This window comes from Madurella fahalii (assembly GCF_045866475.1).
Source record: "Madurella fahalii IFM 68171 DNA, scaffold_5, whole genome shotgun sequence".
Classification (NCBI taxonomy): Eukaryota; Fungi; Ascomycota; class Sordariomycetes; order Sordariales; genus Madurella; species Madurella fahalii.
This window is the reverse complement of record NW_027263975.1, coordinates 2,307,916-2,332,153: the sequence shown is the minus strand read 5'-3', so window position 1 is coordinate 2,332,153 and position 24,238 is coordinate 2,307,916. Positions and strand designations below refer to the sequence as shown.

General features: G+C 55.0%; 6 protein-coding genes and 1 non-coding gene across 7 annotated transcripts; 4 read left to right on the top strand and 3 right to left on the bottom strand.

Annotated features, from left to right (window-relative positions):
• Positions 1–497: 497 nt before the first annotated feature.
• On the bottom strand, positions 498–613 carry MP_IFM68171_r72. Its single transcript, XR_011606019.1, has one exon. It is a non-coding gene; the product is annotated as a 5S ribosomal RNA (ribosomal RNA).
• A 124-nt stretch (positions 614–737) lies between these two features.
• Positions 738–2,575, bottom strand: MFIFM68171_09263 (Meiotically up-regulated gene 157 protein; the record flags this gene model as incomplete). Its single annotated transcript, XM_071064682.1, has 4 exons — positions 738–844; positions 906–1,073; positions 1,131–2,362; positions 2,424–2,575. 4 exons carry the CDS (start codon positions 2,573–2,575, stop codon positions 738–740), a joined length of 1,659 nt encoding a protein of 552 aa, XP_070920783.1.
• Positions 2,576–3,267: 692 nt separating this feature from the next.
• Positions 3,268–4,829, bottom strand: cdc27 (the record flags this gene model as incomplete). Its single annotated transcript, XM_071064681.1, has 6 exons — positions 3,268–3,434; positions 3,490–4,207; positions 4,262–4,329; positions 4,378–4,601; positions 4,654–4,709; positions 4,776–4,829. The coding sequence occupies 6 exons, from the start codon at positions 4,827–4,829 to the stop codon at positions 3,268–3,270; spliced, it is 1,287 nt and encodes a 428-aa protein (XP_070920782.1).
• A 517-nt stretch (positions 4,830–5,346) lies between these two features.
• Positions 5,347–8,637, top strand: MCD4 (Glycosyl phosphatidyl inositol anchor synthesis; the record flags this gene model as incomplete). Its single annotated transcript, XM_071064680.1, has 5 exons — positions 5,347–5,524; positions 5,601–7,156; positions 7,214–7,401; positions 7,456–7,703; positions 7,754–8,637. 5 exons carry the CDS (start codon positions 5,347–5,349, stop codon positions 8,635–8,637), a joined length of 3,054 nt encoding a protein of 1,017 aa, XP_070920781.1.
• A 2,360-nt stretch (positions 8,638–10,997) lies between these two features.
• Positions 10,998–14,348, top strand: CTF1 (Transcriptional activator of fatty acid utilization; the record flags this gene model as incomplete). Its single annotated transcript, XM_071064679.1, has 6 exons — positions 10,998–11,131; positions 11,216–11,240; positions 11,400–11,417; positions 11,509–11,639; positions 11,811–14,210; positions 14,276–14,348. 6 exons carry the CDS (start codon positions 10,998–11,000, stop codon positions 14,346–14,348), a joined length of 2,781 nt encoding a protein of 926 aa, XP_070920780.1.
• A 2,227-nt stretch (positions 14,349–16,575) lies between these two features.
• On the top strand, positions 16,576–19,674 carry BRO1_1 (bck1-like resistance to osmotic shock; the record flags this gene model as incomplete). The annotated part of the gene is made up of 3 exons (XM_071064678.1): positions 16,576–16,853; positions 16,925–18,500; positions 18,547–19,674. 3 exons carry the CDS (start codon positions 16,576–16,578, stop codon positions 19,672–19,674), a joined length of 2,982 nt encoding a protein of 993 aa, XP_070920779.1.
• A 539-nt stretch (positions 19,675–20,213) lies between these two features.
• MFIFM68171_09258 (uncharacterized protein) lies at positions 20,214–22,613 on the top strand (the record flags this gene model as incomplete). Its single annotated transcript, XM_071064677.1, has 7 exons — positions 20,214–20,341; positions 20,399–20,739; positions 20,841–21,047; positions 21,128–21,166; positions 21,226–21,352; positions 21,403–22,402; positions 22,569–22,613. 7 exons carry the CDS (start codon positions 20,214–20,216, stop codon positions 22,611–22,613), a joined length of 1,887 nt encoding a protein of 628 aa, XP_070920778.1.
• Between the last annotated feature and the right edge of the window lie 1,625 nt (positions 22,614–24,238).

Sequence of the window (24,238 nt, the reverse complement as noted above, 5' to 3'; positions counted from 1 at the left end):
TCCCGTTCTTTACCTTAGGTTGTCTGGCCCAGCCTATGCTCCAGACAGGGCCGACGGGGTCTGCAGGAATAGACTCGGGCTACATCAGCCTAAGGTATTTCCGCCCACTCGGCAGCAGCGCAATTCTTCCGCCGTCCGTTTCACTTGCCCATCGGTGGGCGCCATACCGCAGGAAAGTGCCGTGATGACGAGACCAACGAACTGCAGCTCCTTCTCGGAGCCCCCACATTCCCCGCAGAGGGGCACCATCAGAGGGGCCCGCCGATGGTTTCTCCACAGCCGGCGTCTCCCCACCTCGACTGGACCTGGACCTGGAGGGCTGTGGAGTGCCGATCCCGGGGAAGACCGTAAATGTGGCACTTCAACTACAAAGCGGCTAGTGTATCTCTGACAAGGCTTCTCGTGTGTTGTTGTTTAAATTACCACCTGCATTGGCCCAAGCGGAAAGGAGAAAGCAAATAAGCAAAACAACAGAAGGCGAAATAGAGTGGCAAAAACATACAACACCGGGGATTCGCTGGTCGTCACCGACCCAACTACTAGTCCGGCGGTCGGTAGCTTATCTAAGGGAGAGCGGACGGGATCCCGAGTTTTCTACCGCCTATGGTCGTATGTACTGGGAGACCCGGCGGGAATGTTTGATAAAGCGGTGAACACCGGCGTTTACGGAAAGAAATGGGATGGCAAACCTATTCATCCCACGGAAGTGCATCTTTCATTGTTGCAGGCTATCCAGATTATCGCTCATGAGGCCTCTCATCCTTGAATATCAAATGCGGTTTCCGTTTCGCCAAATCCAATATTGTCTCGGCAAATACCCCGTTCGCCCAGGCAAACCAGCTCCCTGAATCCATCCGGTTAGCATTCCATATCAGGTAATCCCTCTTGTCGAGAGCGACACCTACTTGTATACGAGCGTGAGTAATCCACATTGATGCTCTCATGTATTAGCCCCAGCTTGCTCGACTTGAGCACCAACTGTAGGCACTCCAGAATCTCCTCGTCATCATCCGACGTCTGCGCCTGGACCAACAAACTCATGGGCCAGGCATTCTGCAACCCGATATGAGGTCCTAACACCACCCAGTCAGCACTCGCCCCACCTCAAGAACCAATCCAAGAAAACCTACCTCCAATCCCCCTAAACTGACTCCCTTCCAAAAAGTACGGATTCCCGTTCTTCTCCAACAACATCCGTCTCGTATTCCGGTACGTCGCATCGTCTGCCTCCACGAACCCCATCAGTGGCAGCGCCAGCAGGCTTGGGTAGTTCGCGTCGTCCATGAGTAGGGAGCTGCCATACCCGTCCACCTCGTACGCAAAGACCTCGCCGTACTTGCGGTGGTTGACCACGCCGTGCTCCCAGATCCCTTCGGTGATACGCTTGCTCCGATCCTCGAGGGTCTCGGCTATCTCGGCGTTTGCGGGCGTCCCGGTAGATCTCAGCACCGCGGCTGTGCGCTTCAGCTCGACGGCCATTTGCGCGTTGGCGGGGATGAAGAAGCCGAAGATGGTAGCGTCGTCGCTGGGGCGGAAGGCGGAGCGGATGAGTCCCGTGCCGTTGTTGAGCGGGTTGCCGATGCCGTGCAGGTTGAGGGTCTCGGTGCCCGTGTCAGTGCGTCTTTGGAACGTGTATTCGTTGGGTCGGTAACGGCTAGTCTCCGGCTCAAAGGTGCTTTTACTTTGGGCCGAAAGAACGTCGACGAGCGTCCCGAGGGCCTTGTACCAGCGGGGGGTCAGAAACTCGGTGCTGCCGGTTTGGCGGTGGAATTCGTTCGCCAGCGCGAGGAAGTGCGCGAGCGAGTCGAGCTCGTACTTGCACTCAAAGACAACGTTGGGCTCGTATGCAGGGTGCACGACATCGTCCTGCCCATTCATGCTGACGGGGAGGCCGGATATGGGCGGCGGCTGGAAGGCGTTGCAATAAGGCGACTTGATCACGTACTCGCTTTGCGTGTTGATGGCGCCGAGTATCAGGTTGTAGATCGCTGGATCCTTTGTGGCTAGAGCCTGGTACGGTTTTAGCTGGTTGGTGCTGTCGCGTAACCATTCGGCGAGAATGTCCCCCGTGATGATGAAGGACTGCGGCCCTTCCCACTCGCCCTCTTCGACCCAGGCATCTTGTTCCTTGCGTCTACGCAGCCTCTTCTTTATCTCTGCGTCGTTCCCGCTGGTATGGAACTTGACTGTGGTGTCGGTAGTCGATGGGAACGCGTTTTCGAACAGACGAGCGAGATCGGGGTCCTTCATCCGGGAGGTAATGTCATATATTACTTCCTCGATCGCATCTGAGTGGAAAGTCCGGCAACGGGGATCGGGCCGTTGGAAAGGCAATTCGAGAGGCCCTTCGCTTAAGGGAGGGCTTCAACTCCGTTAGATCTGGGCCGTAGATCTTGCTACTCCGCTGGCACGCTGACACTTACTGCGAATATGCAGCATAAAGTGCATAGTCCGGACAGGCTGTCTTGTCGAACTTCCCGCCCAATGGTGCTTGTTTGTCGTCCCAGCCTGCCGCCGCCGCTGGGGCCCGCGCTAGCAATGGTAAGAAGAGCGAGCGCCACGAAAGACGGGCCATGGCGCCTGGCTACACGTGTTTGGAGTCGTGTCGATGAAGCGCAGTTGGATGGTGTCGGAGGAGATTAGGGTGAAGAGCCTCGAGTCCCAACGAAGTATCACCTCAGCAGCAACATCCCATCTCTGAGCATGGGGCTACGTCGCGTCGGCCGAGCATTTGGTCGTTGGTTCCGATTAGCTACCTAAGCAGGGCTAACTACCTAGAGGGGACGTTCGGCAAAGGTGGCCGAAGGGAGAGCTCTGACCCGACGTTACATTGCTCTGACGATAAGCGATTGGATTCAGCGCTAAAAAGACGCCCATGGCTTGGCAAGGCTCTGGAGCACCGCTGTGGTGCGAATGCGGGGCAATTAGACCCTTGCACATCACTTCGAAACCCACATTCATCCCACTGCGTCCTGGTCGTGAGAAACCTGAAAATGAACGTTAGGAATGCTCGTCTAAACGGCTCTACGCAATGAGGCGCACTTTTCTGAGACATTCTGGAATAGTTTTAGTTTAGAATCGGAAAGTCTGAAGGTGAAACAGAGCCTCGGCTTCCCACGACGTTATCATAGCTAGTAGCGAGTTTATCAAGTCACCGGTAACAATTCTGTGATAGAAAGTTTCTCCTCGACACTGGTCCGTGGGACCTCGCTAAAAGAATGCTCAATTGAGGGAAAAGAATCGGTAGGATCCTTGTGCCTGCGTGCGTCACTTTTTGGAGAAAAAGGACATGATGCTGCCCTGGCTTCCCTTCGGCCCGCTCTTCTTTGGCTTTGCTGCCTGCGCCGGCGGGGCCGAGCTCGTTGTCTTCGGCTTGGTAGGCGGGGGAGGCTCGTCCTCCGAGAAGGACTCCCACCCCGGTTCCTGAATGGTAACTGTGACCGACAGTCAGTCTAAAATTTGGCCATGCGGGGCTTTCTGGCAACGTACCGAGGTAGCCTTGATCATCCATGATCTGCTTCTTGCGCATGACCCTCCTCTTGCCGCGCCGTCGACCGTTGCTGGATGCGGTAATAACTTCTGATTCCTCTGGTTTTGCCGGCTCTGGTGTTGGCGGCTCTTCTTCCATTGGCTCCTCAGCAGGCTCCTCCTCGGCTTTCTCCGACGCCTCCTCTTCGTCGTCGTCGTCTTCTTCCATCATACGTCTAAGTTCCTCTTCCCTCTGCTTGCGGCTCTTCGAACCGGAAGCGACACGCGGCTTTGGCTGCGGCATCTCGGAGTCGTCTTCCCCGTCATCAGACATGGGTTGTACGCTCGACTCATCTCCGCCTGGAGTGGGAGGCTGTGAAGTACCAGGTTCCTTTTTGACCTTATTTGTGGCTTTGGAAAATGCTTGCATGATACCGGAACTCCCACCACGTTTTAAGGACGGAGCTGGTTTCTTGGTTGGGGCTGCTGAGGATGCTTTCTCAGCGCTGCTCTGAGCGAGCTGAGTAGGCTTTGACTCCTCCTTGACCTTTGCCGGTACTGGCGCCGGTTCTGTTTGTGCCTTTACCGAAGCTGTTGCTGCGGCTGCGGCTTTCACACCTGCACCCTTTCGTTCTCTGCGGCGCGCGCGAGGATTGGTAATGACTGCTAAGTTCTTTTGGTCATCACTAACCGGTAAGCCAAGAACTTGGTTGGCCGCATCCACAAGGAGCGCAACATCCTGGAGCGTGTTTAGTCGCGAGGTGATAGCTATTTCACGGGACTGATATCCAACCTTTGTCGGATGAGGCCCGACACTGTAAACGTGAATCGAGGATACCTCATCATATTTCGAGAGCGCCTCTGGACTGAGTTAGCGGGTTGATCAGGAGAGGCTGAGCGAGAGCTGACCATTGAGCTGCTCCTCGGGGATCAGTGAGAGCGTGAAGGTGGGCACGACGTCTGACAACGTCTCGACTTCGGGCATTGAGCTTGTCATTTCAATGTCACCATCCGCACCATTCCGTGCTGTTGACGGTTCATCGGCCGCTTTCGTGATGCCGTACACCAAATATGTGGCGTACACGGCCCCGGGGCGTTTCGCATTCTGATTTCTGTGAAATTCATACAGCATCCTAGAGACCGTTAATGATAGTCAACAGATTATTAAGAAACGTAAAGTCTTACTGTTTCGCGGTGTTGACGTGAACTTGTAACGCCCGGCTCAGAAGCCGATAAGTGACCTGACATTGGATGCTCGTCAGTGAACCCTCACCCATCTAGCTTATACAGAGAAAATCATGACTTACCACTTTGTCCTCCGTGAGGACATTTTCTGCGAGAAACTTGCTGTAGGTGTCCATTTGGATGGATGGTGCTGTTCAGGCGTTCAAATTTCCTCGGCCCAAATCCACGAGAAAGTTCCTGGCGATGCAAATCGCGTCGCGACTCTACGCGGCTGGGGGCGGCCTAAGTAAATTGCTCACCCCATGAAATCCAGCCGCGAAGTCACGTTCTCAGCCGCCAATCGGTAAAACCCCTGCAGAGGCGGGATCGTAGTGGCTTGCGGCCCCTGACCAACCCTTGTCTGGTCCAACAAGACCCGAGAAAAAAAAGCTTGGAACTTCGAAGTGCGTGGCATTGAGACTTGATGGATGCCATTCCCTCCCGGTGTCGCGACTTACCACAGTAGCTCCTTGTCCAGCAAGGTGCTTCTGCCACAACTGCGTCCTTTCATTTAATAAGTCGCGCGATACCGCGCCCCAGTCCGGTCGTTTTCTCTAATCTACCCCGAGTTACTCCTCCCGACTACCTATTGCGTCGCACTCGTACCAAAAGTCGCCGCGGCGGATCTCGCGGCGCATCGCCTAGACAGGCACCATGGCCGGCTTTCCACGATTCCGGTTTCTGGCAATTGCCGTTGTCTTCCACTTCGTGTATATATTTTCCATCTTCGACATATACTTCGTCAGTCCCATTGTTTCGGGCATGCGCCTGTTTCAAATAGACCGGCCAGCGTCAAGTCCTGCACCCGCAGATCGTCTAGTCCTCTTCGTAGGTGCGTCGAAGCCACCGAAATTCACATAATGCCGCCTGTCCTACGTTAAACAGTTGCTTACAAAATATTGACGTAGGAGATGGATTGCGCGCCGACAAGGCGTTCCAATCACATCCCGAGCCGTACCCCGAGTCCGATGACGACCTTGTCCCGAGGCCCCTGGCCCCTTTCTTGCGGTCTAAGGTGCTGGAGCAAGGGACCTTCGGCGTCTCCCACACACGCGTGCCGACCGAATCGCGACCCGGACATGTTGCCCTCATCGCTGGCCTTTACGAAGACGTTTCGGCGGTAACGACAGGCTGGAAGATGAACCCGGTCAATTTCGACAGCCTCTTCAACCGCAGCCGGCACACGTGGAGCTGGGGCAGCCCCGACATCCTTCCAATGTTTGAGCACGGTGCTGTTCCGGGTAGGGTAGACGCCTATACATACGGAGCTGAACTTGAGGACTTCTCCTCCGATGCTGTCGTGCTGGACCTTTGGGTCTTTGACCACGTCAAGGAGTTCTTCGCACAGGCGCGGACGAACAAGACTCTCAATGAGGCGCTGAGGCAGGATAAGGTCGTTTTCTTCCTTCATCTATTAGGATTGGACACGGCCGGGCATTCGTATCGGCCCCACTCGAAGGAGTATCTCAACAACCTTAAGGTGGTCGATAAAGGCGTACGGGAGATCGTGGAATTGATGGAAAACTTCTACGGCGATGGCCGGACTGCCTTTGTTTTCACCGCCGACCATGGGATGAATGATTGGGGAAGCCATGGTGATGGCCATCCCGACAACACCCGGACCCCCTTGATCGCCTGGGGCTCAGGGGTTGCGAAACCCCAACTGTATCCCGGCGAGGTTGCGCCAGGACACGACGATTACTCGGCAGACTGGAATCTCAACCACGTTAGGAGACACGACGTGGCGCAGGCTGATGTCGCTGCGCTCATGGCCTACCTTGTCGGCGTCGAATTCCCGGCGAACTCGGTTGGCGAGCTTCCCTTGTCCTTCCTAACCGCTGACCTCAAAGAAAAGGCCGAGGCATCGCTCGTCAATGCCCAAGGGATCCTCGAGCAGTACCGCGTCAAGGAGGACAAGAAGATGGCCACCGGGTTACAGTACAGGCCATACAAGCCATTCAGCGATGAGGGTCTGGATCCGGATAGCCGTGTGGCTCATATCCGGCAGCTCATTGAAGCCGGGAGTTATGAAGAAGCTATCGAGGAGTCGGCCGCTCTCATGAAAGTCGGTCTTGGCGGTTTGAGGTATCTGCAGACCTATGACTGGCTGTTCTTGAGGGCCGTCATCACAGCAGGATATCTAGGATGGGTGGCATATGCGCTCACCACGGTAATCGACTTGCATGTGTTGCATGGCCGCTTGCAGCCGTCGAGGACCCTTTCTGGGACGCTCGTATCTTCATCCGTTTTAGCTGCACTCTACGCTTCCTTTGTCATCTCGAAGTCGCCGCCTACTTACTATACATACGCCTTCTTCCCTGTGTTTTTCTGGGAGGAAGTGTACGCTCGAAGGGAGAGCTTGGTGGAGGGTCGCAAGCAACTGTTCGGCCATATCAAGTCAAGTGGAAACTTTGCTTCGCTGGCTCTCAACTGTGCCATCTATATCGGGGTTATTGAATCGCTGGTAAGTCGAACATGCAACCACTCTGTTGCTTTGGGCATGGAGGGCTAAGTTCTGCAGGCTCTGGGCTATATCCACCGCGAGATCCTGACCATTTTATTCGTCATCGGCGCTTTCTGGCCGGTTGCTTATGGACTCTCATTCCTTCAACAACACGCTGCTCTGTCCACCACATGGTTCCTCTCTTGCCTAGCTATGAGCACCTTCACTCTGCTCCCAGCCATGAAAGCGGAGGATATCACTCTGATGTTGGTTATCCCTGGAACCCCCCTCTCGTAGCGCCTACTAATAGTTGATTCCAGCACAATCGGGGGTGCATTAATGGTTATTGTCGGGATTCTCTACCTGGTGTTGGAGGACTTTGTCCTCTCTGACTTTGGGTGGTCGGAAAAGCCTCCTGCGTCAAGAAACCATGTTTCCAGGACGCTCGTGGGTATCCAGGTTGGTCTAACCTTGCTTTCGATAATCATCACTCGCTCCAGCGCCCTGTCGCTGCAGGCCAGACAGGGCCTTCCTCGCGGTAACCAGGTGATGGGCTGGGCGGTTCTTGGTGAGCTTTCCCCCTGGGGTAGGATCTTCGGTCCCACTAACTTCTCAAAGTTGCATCCTTCCTCACGCCGCAAGCCTACCGCCTCCAGCCCAACAACCACTACATGCACCGGCTCATGGTTATTTTTCTCACCTGCGCCCCTACCTTTGTCATCCTGACCATCTCATACGAGGGGCTCTTTTACCTCACATTCTCAGCCACCCTGGTCAGCTGGGTGCGGCTAGAGCATGCCGTCTACAGATTTTCCTCCTCATCGACGAAATCAAGCAACGGAGCCGCAGCATCACCGGCACCAGCGGCGAACGGCGCAACCCCCAAGCCATCATCGTCACCATTGGCAGAAATCACCCACCACCTTCCCTCCCCCTTCCGGCCCTTGACCCTCCACGACGCCCGCGTCGCGCTCTTCTTCTTTGTCCTCCTCCAGTCGGCCTTCTTCAGCACGGGTAACATCGCCTCGGTTTCCTCGTTCAGCCTCGAGAGCGTCGCCCGCCTCATCCCCATCTTTGACCCCTTTTCCCAGACCGCCATGCTCATCCTCAAGATCATGATCCCCTTCGCCCTCGTCTCGGCCAACCTCGGCATCCTGAACAAGCGGCTCGGCGTGGCGCCATCGGCGCTGTTCATGGTGGTGATGGCCATCAGCGATATTCTCACGCTGTATTTCTTCTGGGTCGTCAAGGACGAGGGGTCGTGGTTGGAGATTGGGTCGACGATTAGCCACTTTGTGATTGCGAGCTTGATGTGTGTCTTTGTGGCGGCGTTGGAGGGGGTGAGTGCCGTGTTCATTGCCGGGGTGGAGGTGGGCGGTGAGGTTGAGAGGGTTGTCGGGGAGGGCAAAGTTGCTGAGGTGTTGTTGGAGAGGATGGAGGGGCGGATTAGGGATGGCAATGCCAAGACTACTGCGGCTACGGCTGCTCTTGTTGATGGATGAAGCGGTAAATAATACTTTGCATACAGTAGATATGTATGTATCTAGACGCGTAATAATCAGAGGATATCATGAAAAGGGGACCGTCCGGGAGTTTGGTCGAAAAGGGTTTAGATCTAGTGCTCAGATTTCTGGAGCGGAGATTGGAGGGTTATCGTACGTGCTTGCCCTTGCATGATGCTGGGGATAATGAAGTGGTTTCTTGCAGAGATGGTTTCAAGCACCGTAAGATCTGGGGTGGTAGAAGGGGGGAAATCCTTCAGTGTGTTTCCGCACAGGATCATCTGTCGAGGTGGTGGTGTGGGTGGACGAACGGATGCCACTGTCACATGCAATCGGCTTCCACACGGTGCTGAATACGTCAACTTTAAAGGTTACCCAACTGAATGCTTGGCCGTTGCTCGTTGTTTCATCAGAGTAAAAAGACAGTAGCCTGTTTATAGACACATCTCGCACTGCTTTTCTTTTGCAAATCTATTTCGTTCCACAACCCATCACATGGCCAGAACTCCATCTTTACCCTAGACCGAAAGCTTCCAGACAGAATCTCAAAAATACACGGTATGCAGGGGGTAATGGGCATGTGATGATGACAGCGATTCGTCCCGCCCTACGTGCAGCATGCGGAATGGTAATTTAAGAGTCTGGCCGGCCTGCTCCGTCCGCGGGCTCTGGAGGCTTAGCTCTGGGCCAGGGTGTTGACAGGCTGTCAATCAGTCACCGGAAGTGGTCCGGATCGAGATCAACCCGACTATTTATCGTCCTTTTTCTGGGGAAAGGGGCCTCCTGCATGGGACAGATGCACTAATAAAGATCGTGAGGGGAAGCCGTGGGGCAAGACACCGGGGCTGGTTCCGAGTCCACTGGTGTTAGTTAACTTTAGATGGTTCATTGGAAACCTCAGGACTCGCTTGTTGGAGAGGTATAAGTGTTTGACGCACTCAATGTGACTGCTTTCTACTGTGGTACTGCACATACAGTACCTACTACGTATGTTGCCCGACAGCGTTGAATACGAATAAGACAGGTTGATGTCAAGGATCCAAACCGTCTGGTCGACATGCCTGCGGAGCTTACTGCGCACGCATCCCCGTTGTCAAACTTGACATGCCACCTGCAAAGACACTTGCGAAACCCCGAAGGCCGTCAAGGTAACTAACCTTAATTAGTAACGGAGAGTACGATCATCCAAAGGCCGGACCTGACCACCTTGGCGACATTCCAGGTTTGTTTGCTTGTGGTCAAGAGAGAGCGTGCGATCTCCTTCCCCCCGCGCGACCACCCGTCGACAGTCTGATATACCCTACACCCAACTGCAACCTCGAGCCAGTTTGCAAAACTGATGCGTGCATGACAGGTTCCCGGTGATGTGAAGGATCAGGGTGCTTGTGGCGTGGGGATCGTGACTTTGCCCGAAAACGTTTCCCACGCGAGCCAAGAGTTCCCCGGATTCGTGCAATCGGCCACAATTTCCAGATCGGGCGGGGATTTCCGCGCGATAAATCTCGGTTGTCTGGAGACTCGAGCGCCCCGCCAGGTTTGTCTCGGGCCAATCCAGCGACCCAGCGCTCTGGCGTCTTAGCAATCCGACGCTGCAAGTGGTCTTCACATGCAAGCCTTGGAAAGGCCGTTCCCACCGCTGCGACCCGTTTCCCAGTCTGCAGCAAGGGGTTGCGCATGCACGCCCAGCGCCCAGACGAACTGCTATTCTTGCGGGATCATCGGAGGGGTCCCTCGTCACGTCTTTGGGATGGCTGGAGCTAAAATCGAGCTCCAGGCTAGCCTCCTTGTTCCAGACGGAAAGGCTGCCCGCGAGCGGCAGCCAAGAAAATAATACTCGAGGGGTCTCCAGGCCCCAAGCCGCGCCGTTCTGCACTAAAAAGGGCTCCTGCAATCCGGGCCCGGTACTGTACTGTACAGATGCCGCAGTGGATCACCCCAGCTCAACCCCCCCTCCCTAAAGCACGCCTCTCGTCGACTGGCAGGCTTGAAACAGTTTTCGCGCGTTGAATCATTATTACTGCTCCTTAACTGCTTAATGAACGAAGTCGAGAAGGACCAGGATTCCGCAAGATAAAAAAACAACTTCAGTCTCTTGCATCCATTTTCCTCTGCCGTATTCCCATGTCTGCCGGTAGAGAGCCCTAGTCCCGCAGTCCAAAGTAGTTTCTCGAAACCTTCAGACGACCGCCCCCCAATTCAAGCGAGGTCGATCAGAGGAGCTCGGTGGCGGGACGCGACGGGAGTGCCGGTTCGGTCGGTTGAGTTGCTTGCCAATTCGAACACATCTCTTGCAACAACTTTCCGCGCACCCCGTTCAGCACACAACAGCGGCTAGCGTCCCCCCGTACGTTTCGGCCGGGATGGAATCGTCAACGCCGGGAGATGCAGCCCCGCCGAAGCAGTCGTCGGCATCGCCCTCGCAACAGTCCACTGTCTCTCCATCGGCAGGCACGACGACCACAACCACGACCACAGGCCACATGAGTTTTAGGAGGTTGGTGTTATCGGGCCATTCTCCGTGCTGGTGCGGTGAGAGAAGGACTATTCGGCTAACCTGACATACCTCTGCGGCCAAAAGGCAACGAGCTTCGAGAGCGTGCGAGGTGAGTAATTATGCCTAGTTCCATGTCCCGCCGGTTGGCGGGTTTGATGGACCCCTCCGAGGTTCCTGGGGGCGGTTGCGACCGCCTCGCCTATCTTGCCTCGGCTCATTCGCGCACCGGTTATCTTGGGATTGGGAACTGACCACTCAACGCTTCCAGACATGTCATGCCCGCAAAGTACGAATGCCCTCAGCCTTTGTTGCAACAGTAGACCCGCCGAGGCTACATCCTCGATTCGGAATATGGATACTCACGTCAAGTTGTGCAGGTCCGCTGCGATGCCGCGAGCCTCGGCGTTCCGTGTACCAACTGCGTCGCGTTCCAGATAGAATGTCGCATCCCTACACCAAAGCGCAAAAAGGCACAGAACAGTGCCGTGCAATCAAGAGACTCGGACAGGTATATCAGACAAGCTCGAACCCTCTTTTCTCTTGGCCAGATATGCTAGAGCCTGCTACATCCACCCGAGTTGTACTCTCCCCGAGCCACCAAGCTACGCCGGGTGTGCAGCGGTGTTTCTCTCATATGCTAGCATGCATGCTCTCGACAGTTATACTGACCCTACTGCAGCGAGCGAGGAGACAACGACGATCGATCGCCGCTTCCGCCTGGCACAAGCACGTTCCCGAGCGGGACGCGACCACCCGCCGTCTACCACACCCATGAGGGTACACCGTCCACGGCAAACACCGAGGAGCAGCAGAAGAAGGAGGAGTTTGACAATGCAACGCTAGCCAGCTACATGAACCTCGTCATGAAGCCCAAGTTTACGAGGGCGCCCATCACAGAAGCAGGGAGAGTGGCCTATCTGGGCGAGTCATCAAACCTCACGCTCTTAGTCCACGACCGCCAAAGCTCCGAAGATGTGGTGCATTACCCCTTGCCCGAGAACATCAGGGGCTCGAGGGCGCGGCTGACGGAGCTGGACAACGTCGAGATCGACATCTTGCACCAACGGGGCGCTTTTCTGCTGCCACCGCGCGCGCTCTGCGACGAGCTCATCGATTCCTACTTTAGATGGATACACCCAATCGTCCCGGTAATCAACAAGACCAAGTTCATGCGCCGCTACAAGGATCCAAAGAACCCGCCGTCCCTGCTCCTGCTACAAGCTATGCTGTTAGCGGGGTCGCGGGTCTGTACCAATCCTCAACTGATGGATGCAAACGGCTCATCCACACCAGCTGCGCTGACCTTCTACAAAAGAGCGAAGGCTTTGTACGATGCAAACTATGAGGACGACAGAGTGACCATCGTTCAAGCTCTCCTCTTGATGGGTTGGTACTGGGAGGGTCCCGAGGATGTCACCAAGAACGTTTTCTACTGGACTCGCGTGGCCACTATAGTCGCCCAGGGTTCAGGGATGCATCGCAGCGTGGAAGCGTCCCAACTGAGCAAGTCGGACAAGCGGCTATGGAAGCGCATCTGGTGGTCCCTCTTCACGCGAGACAGATCCGTGGCCGTCGCGTTGGGAAGGCCGTGCCACATTAACCTCGACGACTCGGACGTCGAGATGCTGACCGAGGACGACTTCATCGAGGACGAGCCTGACCAACCTAGCGAGTACCCTCCGGACCCGGTTCATGTGCAGTTCTTCATGCAGTATGTCAAGCTGTGTGAGATCATGGGCCTAGTCCTCTCCCAGCAATACTCGGTCGCGTTCAAGGGCCGGCGGCAAAACGCTATCGACCTCACACACAGCGACATGGCACTTGCTGACTGGCTTCAAAACTGCCCCAAGCTGGTGTACTGGGAGATGCCGAGGCACCACTTCTTTTCCGCTCTGCTCCATTCAAACTACTACACCACCCTGTGCTTGCTCCATCGGGCTCATATGCCTCCAAGCGGCTCTCACAGGTTCCCAGAGGACTCAGCATACCCGTCACGGAATATCGCCTTCCAAGCTGCAGCCATGATTACGTCCATCATCGAGAACCTCTCGGCACACGGGGAGTTGCGGTTCTGTCCCGCCTTCATCGTGTACAGCCTGTTCTCCGCCCTCATCATGCACGTCTATCAAATGCGGTCACCAATTCCCTCGATCCAACAGGTAACCCAGGACCGGATACGAACATGCATGGGAGCACTGAAGGATGTATCCAAAGTCTGGCTTGTCGGCAGGATGGTCCACACGCTCTTCGAGTCCATCCTCGGTAACAAGGTGCTCGAAGAAAGGCTCCAGAAAGCGGCGGGCAAGAGGCACCGTAAGGCGCAACAGAGCCTGTCCCAGCTTGAACAGCAGCAGCAGCAGCAGCAGCGTTTCTCCCAGGAGCAGAAGCGCAAGTACGACGAGATGGCGATCGATTTCAGCGTCACCACGCCCCAGCCGCAAGAGTCGTATGAGCGTTCCAGACCCCAGACACCGAGCCATACAGCAAAGAATGAGCCCATTCCCAGCGCGATGCCGCCGCCTGCGAATGCATCCCCGCACGTGCGCAACAACGGAGACGCCTTCATGGGAGGGACAGCATCACGCCCGCATACCCGACCAGCGACTCCGTTCAACCCATCATTTTCAGTACCAGCGACCCCTCCCGACCTGTATCTCGTGACAAGGAACTCTCCCAATCTGTCGCAGACCGTCTGGGAGAACTTCCAGCCGGACCAACTATTCCCCGAAAGCGCCCATGTGCCATTATTCCAACAAGTATCGCCCCATCAAGCGCACCAGACTCTAGATCCGCAGATGATGGCACAGATGCAGAACCAAAATATGCAGGGGCAGCCCGTCGACGGCGGGCAGAGCCCTTTCGGCCAGCCCTTGCCAAAGAGGGGCCCGGCTGGCAGCCCGCTGCAGCACAATGCCATGTTGCAGCCTGGCATGACGGGTTTCCAGGGCCAGCAGGGCGGAAGTATGTGGCAGCAGGGTTTTGACGCGCCGATGGTCGACGGCCAGAGCCCAAGCGATAGTTGGAGCACCAGCTCTGCTCAGGGCCAGCCTGTTCCCTCGACGCTCAATGTAGAGGACTGGTGAGTACTACATCTTTGGCCAAGTTAGCTGCGAAACATGGGCTTCTAACTCTGCTCGACTACAGGTTTCAATTCTTTGGGATCAACGGCGAGCTGGGGCACCAGATGAACCTCGATAATATGCCTCCCTTGGTTTAGGTAGGTCCAAGATGGGTGGAGGCTGTGCCAGAAGCTGGCTGGTTGGAGGGAACGCGTGTATATCATGTTGCGATTGGTCTTGTATCAGCGGGCGGGCGGAGGACTGTGTCGGTTACGGTTCGCAGGTGGCATATTGTAGCGAAAAGCGCTTACATGCCCTCGTGGTTCGTGCTGTACGCTTTAAATTAATGGAATATATGATTTCACAGTGAGGGTCTTCTGGAAGTTTGCCAACGCTCCTTCGTCCCGCTTGCTCTACGATACAGAAATCAGCCCTAACCATGGAGGGGGACGAGAAAAGGAAGCAAGGAAAAATAAAAAATAAAGAAGGAAAAGAAAAGACAAGACAGACGCAAGTACTAAGAGGTGTCGAAACTTGTATATGTACTATCGACAGGGATGGCGATAGGAATTGTATGTAGACTAGAGTGGTGTAATGAGACGCTTCCCAGAGTCCGAAGAGACGCTCTCTGCTTGAAAAGCTCGAAACATCCATAGAGACCCTCCCACGAAATCGTAATTCTCGCGGCGAGGTTGCAGGTGAGGCCGCGCTGAACTGTATCCGTTGCACTTCTGACTCAGGTAAAGATGATGCAGCGAGATGTAATGATAGCAACCATATGGCCAGCGTGTGGCTCTCGGTCAGGTCTAGGCGGTCTCTCCCGTCCCTTTGCTCCCATCCGGCACCGTCTGCTGCAGAACGGCAGTACGGTCAGGTAGTCAGATGGACGGATGCAGCATCGCTGGGGTGCAACCATGGAACGGGCCCAGCTGGGTTCGAGAAACATCCATTTGATGCCGCCTAACCCCTGCTACTGGCTTCCTGCCGGCGCTTCGTTCTGAACGACTCTGGGCCAATCAGCCGCCGTGGCCCCTCTGTGCTACACGAACAAGGTGTGCGTGGCTAAACTTTGGGACAAGAGTGCGGCAGCGACGAATCCGTGGCGAAGGTAAATCTTAAAAGTAATGAAAGCAGCATGTTAAGTTCCAATGCCTCCATGGTAGTGAGAAAAGAGGGGTGACAAGGAGAACTGTAAAATTCTGGCCGCTAGAGTTTCTCCATGTTAGTGATCCGAATATGCAGGTTCCGAGATGAAGGATGTGATGTGGGTGCGTGAATGGGAACAGTCGACGCTAATAAGCGCGGTGTTGACCGCTCTTGGGGATGATTGACGGGAGACAGCATGCGCCGACCGTGTCCCGGCCCCGCCATTGAGAATCTTCAACTGAGTTTTGCAATCAAGAAATGCTGGAGTAAAGTCCAACCATTTGGACCAAGAGTCTGATGCCTGGTCCTGGCGGTTAATCCACTATGCCCGTGCTTGTTGGTCTCGGTACTTGGTTTTGCCGTGCGGCCATCGTCCCTGTAGCGTGGCGTTAAGGTAAGGTACAGTACCTCGGGTAGCGAGGCACGCAAGTACGTATGTACAGGATACGCAGCTGCAAGCCTCTCGTGAGACCCTGTCCATTATCGGGCTGCTCTCCGTGGAGGTGCGGCTACTGTTGTATGACTGCTCGGCGTGCTAAACACCACAAGCTAGAACCCTTGGTGCGTCTGCTGTAGGAGCTGGCCGCGACTTGACCCAGGCGTAGTTATGTGTTTGCGGTTATTTGTCTCTTGCTGTCTCGCATTTTCCGAACCCCATTGGGCTCTCTTAAGAATAACGGCTGCCCTGCGGGTTGTGACAGGGATTATCAGGTACCCACATACCAGTATCACAGTGAGGGGCAGCCAAAGCGTTACTGCGGGTTGCCCCACTGGGGCCGCTCCAGAGCTCAAGAGACCTGCCAGGGAGCCACCTCCTACCGCTATAACATCGACTTAAACCTTCCAGGCTCCTTGACACCTTTGTCCCGCACCAGCGTTGATCCAGGGTTCGCGGAGAATCTCTCGGTTCCATTGCGGCGCGAACGCATGCGTATCGGATCACATACACGAACGAGGGTTTCCACGAATACTTTGCAAAGCCCTATCGGCTAAGCTGCCTTACCAAGCATCTGGATCAATCTGTTTGGCTTGACGTAAATCCAGCGGCAACAACCCCGCCTGGCCGAACCCTGCGTCTGCCACTCTCCCAACTCTCACGCACCGAAGCTCGTCCTCGTCACGCCATCAGGAAATCAGGTTTCCCGTGCGGGACAGACGTCTGGGCAACGATACTGGTGCAGAATCCGAGACTGCTCTGCTCTGCCCAGGCGCAGGCGCAGGCACAGACGCCCGCCCGAGATGACGCAAGCGCCCATGATCTCGGTGCCTCTGAAGGCCACCAACGAGATCGACTGGGTCACGCCGCTGAAGTCCTACATCCAGAACACGTACGGCGACGACCCCGAGCGGTATGCCGAAGAGTGTGCCACCCTCAACCGGCTACGTCAGGATATGCGGGGAGCCGGCAAGGACAGCACTGCCGGCAGGGATCTCTTGTACCGGTACTATGGTCAACTTGAGCTGCTGGACCTGCGCTTCCCTGTCGATGAGCAGCATATCAGGGTCTCTTTTACATGGTAATCCGTGCTCTGCCTCCGTGGCCTGTGTGATGGCCTAACCCTCCTGGTTCTGACCCGGATCATCATAGGTTCGATGCATTCACCCACAAAGCTACTTCGCAGCACTCGCTGGCCTTCGAGAAAGCCTCCATAATCTTCAACATCTCGGCCGTTCTGTCCTGCCATGCCGCGAACCAGACTCGAAGCCAAGAGGCTGGGCTCAAGACCGCGTACCACTCCTTCCAAGCTGCGGCCGGAATGTTCACCTATATCAACGAGAACTTTTTGCACGCACCTTCCTCCGACTTGAGCCGAGATACAGTCAAAACGCTCATAAACATTATGCTGGCCCAGGCGCAGGAAGTTTTCCTCGAGAAGCAGGTCGCGGATCAGAAGAAAATCGGCCTGCTGGCCAAGTTATCGAGCCAAGCAGCGACACTCTACGGGCAGGCGCTTGAAGGAGTTCAGGAGAACGTGAACAAGGCTATTTTTGAGAAGGTCTGGCTGTTGATGGTGCAGGCCAAGTTCAATCTCATGAATTCCATTGCCCAATATTACCAGGCACAGGCCGACGACAACGCGAATTCGCACGGCATGGCCATTGCCCGTCTTCAGGTTGCCGAGGGGTTCGCCCGAGAGGCCAACAGAATAGCCAACAATTTCCCAAGCTCTATACCTCCCAGTTCAAATCTTACAGCGGATTGTGGTGTTATCTTGGCCGACATCACGAAGCGGCAGCTTGCGGCGGTTCAGCTGGAGCTGAGGCAGCTGACCAAGGATAACGATTTCATCTATCACGAGCCCGTGCCTGCCGAAGCGAGCGTACCAGCCGTGGCCAAACTGCCTGCCGCGAAACCTATCCCCGTCAGCGAGCTCTATGCCGGGCAAGACATCCAGCGAATCACCGGCCCCGATCTGTTTGCAAAGATAGTGCCACTAGCAGTCACTGAGTCGGCCAGCTTGTACGACGAAGAGAAGGCGAAGCTCGTGAGAGCCGAAACGGAAAGAGTTGACACCGCAAACGGCGAGATGGCCGCGAGCCTAGACTATTTGAGACTACCCGGTGCCCTGCAGGTTCTGAAAGGGGGGTTCGACCAGGAGATTCTTCCTGACGAAGACTTCCGGACGTGGTGTGTTGATGTTGCCGACCACGAGAACCCAATCAAGATATTCGAATTCCTACACACACAGAAGCAATCGATCCTGGCTGTTCTGGATAGAAGCAGCAAGCAGTTAGACATGGAGGAGAGCGTCTGCGAGAAGATGAGGTCCAAATACGATTCGGAATGGACGCAACAACCTAGCTCGCGGCTGACTACAACGCTGCGGAGCGATATACGGAATTATCGCGAAGCTTTGGAAGAGGCGGCCCGGAGCGACGGCCAGTTAGCGACAAAATTGCGGCAGAATGAAAATGAGTTTGACGAGATGCGCTCTGCGGCGGAGAGTGGCGAGGTCGACGCCTTGTTTCAGCGAGCAGTGAGTAAGGCGCGGAAGTCGAGCACTGCGAACAGCCCTTCCGGGGAGCCGAATCTTCTGGATGCCGACTTTGACGATGGCGGACCCAGTGTCGTCGAACAGATTGCGAAGGTGGAAGATATTCTCAAGAAGCTGAACCTCATCAAGAGGGAGCGGACTCAAGTGCTTAAGGACCTGAAGGAGAAGGTATGTCACTCCGGACGGCATGTCCGTGCTAAGCTGACAGAGCCAGGCGCATAACGACGATATATCACAAATCTTGATCTTGAACAAGAAATCTATTGCAAACTATGAGCAGCAGTTGTTCCAACAGGAGCTCGAGAAATACCGACCTTACCAGAATCGACTGGTTCAGGCGACACACAAGCAGGCCGCCTTGATGCGAGAACTGACGGTATCCTTCAATGGCCTCTTGCAGGATAAACGAGTCCGGGCCGAGCAGAGCAAATACGAGTCATTCCAGAGGCAGAGGGGTTCGGTCATCAGCAAGTACAAGCGCGCGTACCAGGAGTTTCTTGACCTAGAAGCCGGCCTACAGAGCGCAAAGAACTGGTACAAAGAAATGAAAGAGACTGTGGAGAGCTTGGAGAAAAATGTCGAAACATTTGTCAATAATCGTCGGGCCGAGGGCGCCCAGCTTCTCAACCAGATCGAACAGGACCGGGCAGCGAGTAAGAGTGCGCAGGCTGCACTGGAGCAGGAGCGGTTAAGGGGCTTGATGCAACGCATGTCGATGGAACGGCCGCCTTCTTCTCCCCAGCCAGCCTCGACGCGGCCAACGCCCGCTCCACTATCCTTCAGTCCGGGAACCGCGTACCCCAAGGTGAATTCGACGGGACAGTATCAACTTCCCAGCTCGCCTCCACCAAGCCAAACTACCGTCTCCCAGTCGTATATGCAGCAGCCGGGTCAGCCTGGATACAACACTATGACGTACAACCCCAGCTCCCACGGCCGTATCCCTGGCCCGGCATCGCCCCCAGCGACGCAAACAAGCTTCAACATTGGTCCTATGCGAGGAGGGCCCGCGTCTCCACCGCCAACTCAGACATCCTTTTCTCAACCGGGCAGATTCAGCACTTACGGGAACCCTGCGGCGCAACAGCAGGCGCCACTGCAACAGCAACAACAACAACTCCAACAGCAGCAGCAGCAACAGCACGGAGGGTATATACCGCCTAACTTTGTGCCGCCTCCACCCCCGCCTGGACCCCCGCCGCTCGGCCCGCAGCAGACGATACACTACGGTGCGGATTATTACACTGGTGATCCCAATGCTATGGGGAGGCCCGGGTCGGGGCAACAATACCAGGGGCAGCAGCCGCAGGATCCGTGGGCTGGGTTGAGTGCTTGGAAATGAGGAGTGATGTCGTGGCCTGTGGTAAGGGGCAATTTGAGGATCAAAAAGATGCTTTCCAGCCCCTTGTAAAGTTGAGGGGAATATGTTTTGCGGGTGTTCAAGAGAGATAGATGACGCGGGACCATGATAAGAAGCATTTCAGCGTGTGATCGGAGTAGGTGCAGGATGTGATGAGGACAGGGTTGCGATAGATGCATGAAGCGACGCGGAATGAAATACGATCTATCCACTCCCCTACTCGCAGAGTGCTAGATCTCTCTCATTTTGGCTTTAAGTTCTCTAGTGGGATCTCAGAGCTGTATGTGGCGTTTAAAGCCATGCACTTCAGCCATGGGACCGGCAAGCCCCGAGAGAAGCATCCAACCAATCATCAGGCGATCTACTTAGCACGCTGGGTTACTCAACTCGGGTCGGTTCAGAATAGGATGCCCACAGCCTCGCGCTCAAGCCAGTCTTCAAGGCCCAGCTTCGTAAGCGGGGCAAGGAGCAGTGAATCAGGCAACTAACAGACTGAGATAAACAGGTTCCTCTGCGTGAAGATGAACCAGTTTATCCCGGCTGCTGGGTATGACCCAGTAGAGCGACCTGTTGCGACAGCTTCGTCCTCGACTGAGGACGTCCCGCTGGGCAACAAGCGACCCCACAGCCCAAGCAATTCCACCGTCGAGTGCGCCTGCATCTCCCAAGATCATACTAATACAGCCGGCTAACGCACCCTGTCTAGACGCCTCGAGAAGCGTCGCGCAAATGCGCCGGCGAGTACGTTTATTGAGAAATCTACATTAGAGAATGGAACAACAACTGCCCGGGAATATCCCGATCGGGCCCCGCCGCGGCGCCCGGCCACGCGGCAAGGCTTTGAGATTGCTATCATCTGTGCTCTTCCTACCGAAGCCGATGCCGTCGAAGGCCTCTTCGACCGCCACTGGGATGATGACGGGCCGTCATACGGCAAAGCCGCGGGCGATCCGAACGCTTATTCTACCGGCTCCCTCGGCCGCCATAACGTCGCCCTTGCACACATGCCAGGCATGGGAAAGGCCAACGCTGCGGCTGCAACGGCAGGTTAGTGCTGCGAAGCCGCCTCAGCGGGCGAGACAGTCCGCAGCCTGCTGTCCATTTCGGCCTGATTGCGTCGGGCGACACTGTGATGAAGTCGGGCGAAGACCGCGACGCCATTGCGCGGCAAGAGGGCGTCATTGGTTTCGAGATGGAGGGCGCCGGGGTGTGGGATAGCTTTCCGTGCGTGGTGATCAAGGGCGCCTGCGACTATGCCGACAGCCACAAGACCAAGAGGTTCCAGCGGTATGCGGCAGCGACGGCGGCCGCATGCATGAAGGCTTTCTTGGACCACTGGGTGCCAACGCTGCCAGGCGAGTGATGTCTTGCCGAGAGGGCTTGCCAAAGCTTGTGGCAAGCTTGTTAGTGGCGGCTGCTAATTCTGTTCTAGTAGAGTATCTCGATGTCCTAGAGCAGCCTACCGGGCCTTGGTGTAAGTTGGCCCTCGCTGTTCGCGCGTTTCCGTACCTGTTCATGCTCACACTACCGTAGTCCTGGTTCCCTACACAGAGAATAAGAATTTCATCGGCCGAGAGACTATACTCGAAAAGCTACGACAAAAGGCTTCCGAGTCTCGTTCGCAGTCCAGAATTGCGCTCTTTGGGCTCGGTGGCATCGGGTTAGTTTACTCGCCGCCGTCAGTAGATCCGTGGGACTAACTCTAGACAGGAAAACGCAAATTGCCCTAGCATACACATACCGGTTCCAAGAAACGAGCCCAGACGTATCTGTCTTCTGGGTCCATGCAAGCAACGCCGAGCGATTTCGGCAAGCGTTTGTCTCGATAGCGCAAAAATGCAAGATACCAGGTTACAACGACCCAAAGGCAGATACGTTGTTGCTGGTAAAGACGTGGCTAGAGAAGAGGGACTATGGTCGATGGCTGATGGTCATCGACAATGCCGACGATATGGAGCTTTTCATCAATGGGAACCTTGAGCAATACATCCCAGAGTGTGCACACGGGTCTATCCTTGTCACAACAAGGAACAAACAGGCAGGCTTGAGTCTTACTAAAGGAGACCCTCCTGTCGAGGTTGGGAAGATGGATAGTGCCGAATCGGATGAGCTACTCCGTGTCCGGCTCGGGAAACACGATCTCCCAGCCGGTGAATTGGCGAAGCTTTCTTATCGACTGGAGCACATACCGCTTGCGCTCGTCCAGGCAGCCGCATTCATCGGGGCAAACACAATAACCGTCAGCGAGTACATTCGGCTCCTCGAAAAGAGTGACCAGAATCTTGTCGATCTGCTTAGCGAGGAATTTGAGACTGTCGGGAGAGACCCAGAGTCCCGCCGTGCAGTGGCCGAGACGTGGATCCTCTCATTCGAGCAAATCCAACAGCAAGACCCGTTTGCGAGCGAACTTCTCTCGCTCATGAGCTTCTTCGATCGGCAGTCCATACCCTTACAATTCCTCTCCAACTACAGCGAAAAACAGGATAACCGAGCACTGGGGGGAGCACTGCAGCTTACCAAGGCTCTGGGGGTCCTAAAAGCGTTTTCTCTTATTGTCGAGGACAAAGACCATGAGTTTGACATTCACCGGCTCGTGCAGTTGGTCACTCGGAAGTGGCTCATCAAGAGGTCTATGATGCAGCGGTTCGCGGAGCAAGCACTCCTGGTGGTGGCCCAAGCTTACCCAGACTACCAACCTGAGAATCGGATGGTTTGCAGTGCATACCTCCCACATGTTCGTGTAGTGCTAGAGTTTGAAGGCACTGGTTCGAGAGAGGAGAGCCTGACGAGAGCAAAACTTCTCTATCGTACTGGCTTCTTCTTCTTTTTCTACAGCCAATTGGATGAAGCAGAGAATTTCATAACATCGGCTATAGAGTTACAAAGAACTATATCAGGAGAGGAGCATCTCGATACGCTAAGCAGCATGAAAGGTCTAGCATCGATCTACCAGCATCAAGGCCGATTGAAGGAGGCTGAGATGCTAGGGATACAAGTGCTCCAGAAGAGACAGAGGGTATTTGGAGAGGAGCATCCTGATACACTGTCTAGTATGGCCACTCTAGCATCGATCTACCAGTATCAAGGCCGATTGAAGGAGGCTGAGATGCTAGGGATACAAGTGATGCAGAAGAGCCAGAGGGTATTTGGAGAGGAGCATCCTATTACACTGTCTAGTATGGCCACTCTAGCATCGATCTACCAGTATCAATGCCGATTGAAGGAGGCTGAGATGCTAGGGATACAAGTGATGCAGAAGAGCCAGAGGGTATTTGGAGAGGAGCATCCTATTACACTCTCTAGTATGGCCACTCTAGTACCGGTCTACATGGATCAAGGCCGATTGCAGGAGGCTGAAATGCTAGGGATACAAGTGATGCAGAAGAGACAGAGGGTACTTGGAGAGGAGCATCCTGATATACTGTCTAGTATGGCCACTCTAGCATCGATCTACCAGTCTCAAGGCCGATTGGGGGAGGCTGAAACGCTAGGGATACAAGTGCTCCAGAAGAGCCAGAGGGTACTTGGAGAGGAGCATCCTGATACACTGTCTAGTATGGCCACTCTAGCATCGATCTACCAGTCTCAAGGCCGATTGGGGGAGGCTGAAACGCTAGGGATACAAGTGCTCCAGAAGAGCCAAAGGGTACTTGGAGAGGAGCATCCTGCTACACTAACTCGCAAGGGTAAGCTCGCTGGTATTTGGCACAGGCAGGGTCGTCTTGGGGATGCATTGGATTTGATGCATAATTGTCTTGGTCTTCGTCGGCAGGTACTTGGCCCGGATCATCCTTATACTGTCTGGACTCTCTCTCAGATAGAGGATTGGCAAAAGGTGATAAATTGTGGAGAGCGCAAGGATGGGGATTTGGGAAAATTTTGAGACTTGGCGGCACAGGTGTTGTACGATCTCCTTTTATTGTAGGCTGGATTTTCCCTCTCTTCGCATTTCTTCCCCTTTCGTTGCCCTGGCCCATCCTCTTAACACCACCTGCAGTTCATGGGGTGCAACACCGCGGAGACGAGGTTGGGGTTGGTGGATTTGAGCGGCACTATCGTCAGAGGCTCGGATTGAATTCAGGGGGGTGAGTACGTGCGTCTTGGCATTCAGGGGCTACCACTGCCCGGAACGATATACTATTTTGCAGGATAACGAACACATCGATAGCCAAAAAGGCACTCTGAAATTAAGAGTTTAAGAGGGCCGAGTTGAAACGATCAAGAAGCCTCCCGTTCCAAAGGAAAGCCTGTAGCACTCGGATTACGCTTCATGGCATCTCGCCTCATCCTCCTTGAATACTTAGACCAATGAGTGCAGCAACCCCCCATTATAAACAATCCAAATCCCTATGATCCAAATGGTGACTGAGCATACCACCGGCGGCGCAATCACAGGCCTCGCTTCTACCAAGCCGTCCACCAAAATCCCGACTCGGAGGTTCAACTTCCTGATTCCTGGGGTTTCTGCAACACTACGGCTCTCAGTGATTGACTTTAGTTAGCACATTGGTAAAGTATGAGTTTTACCATTTTTACAAGGAGTTGA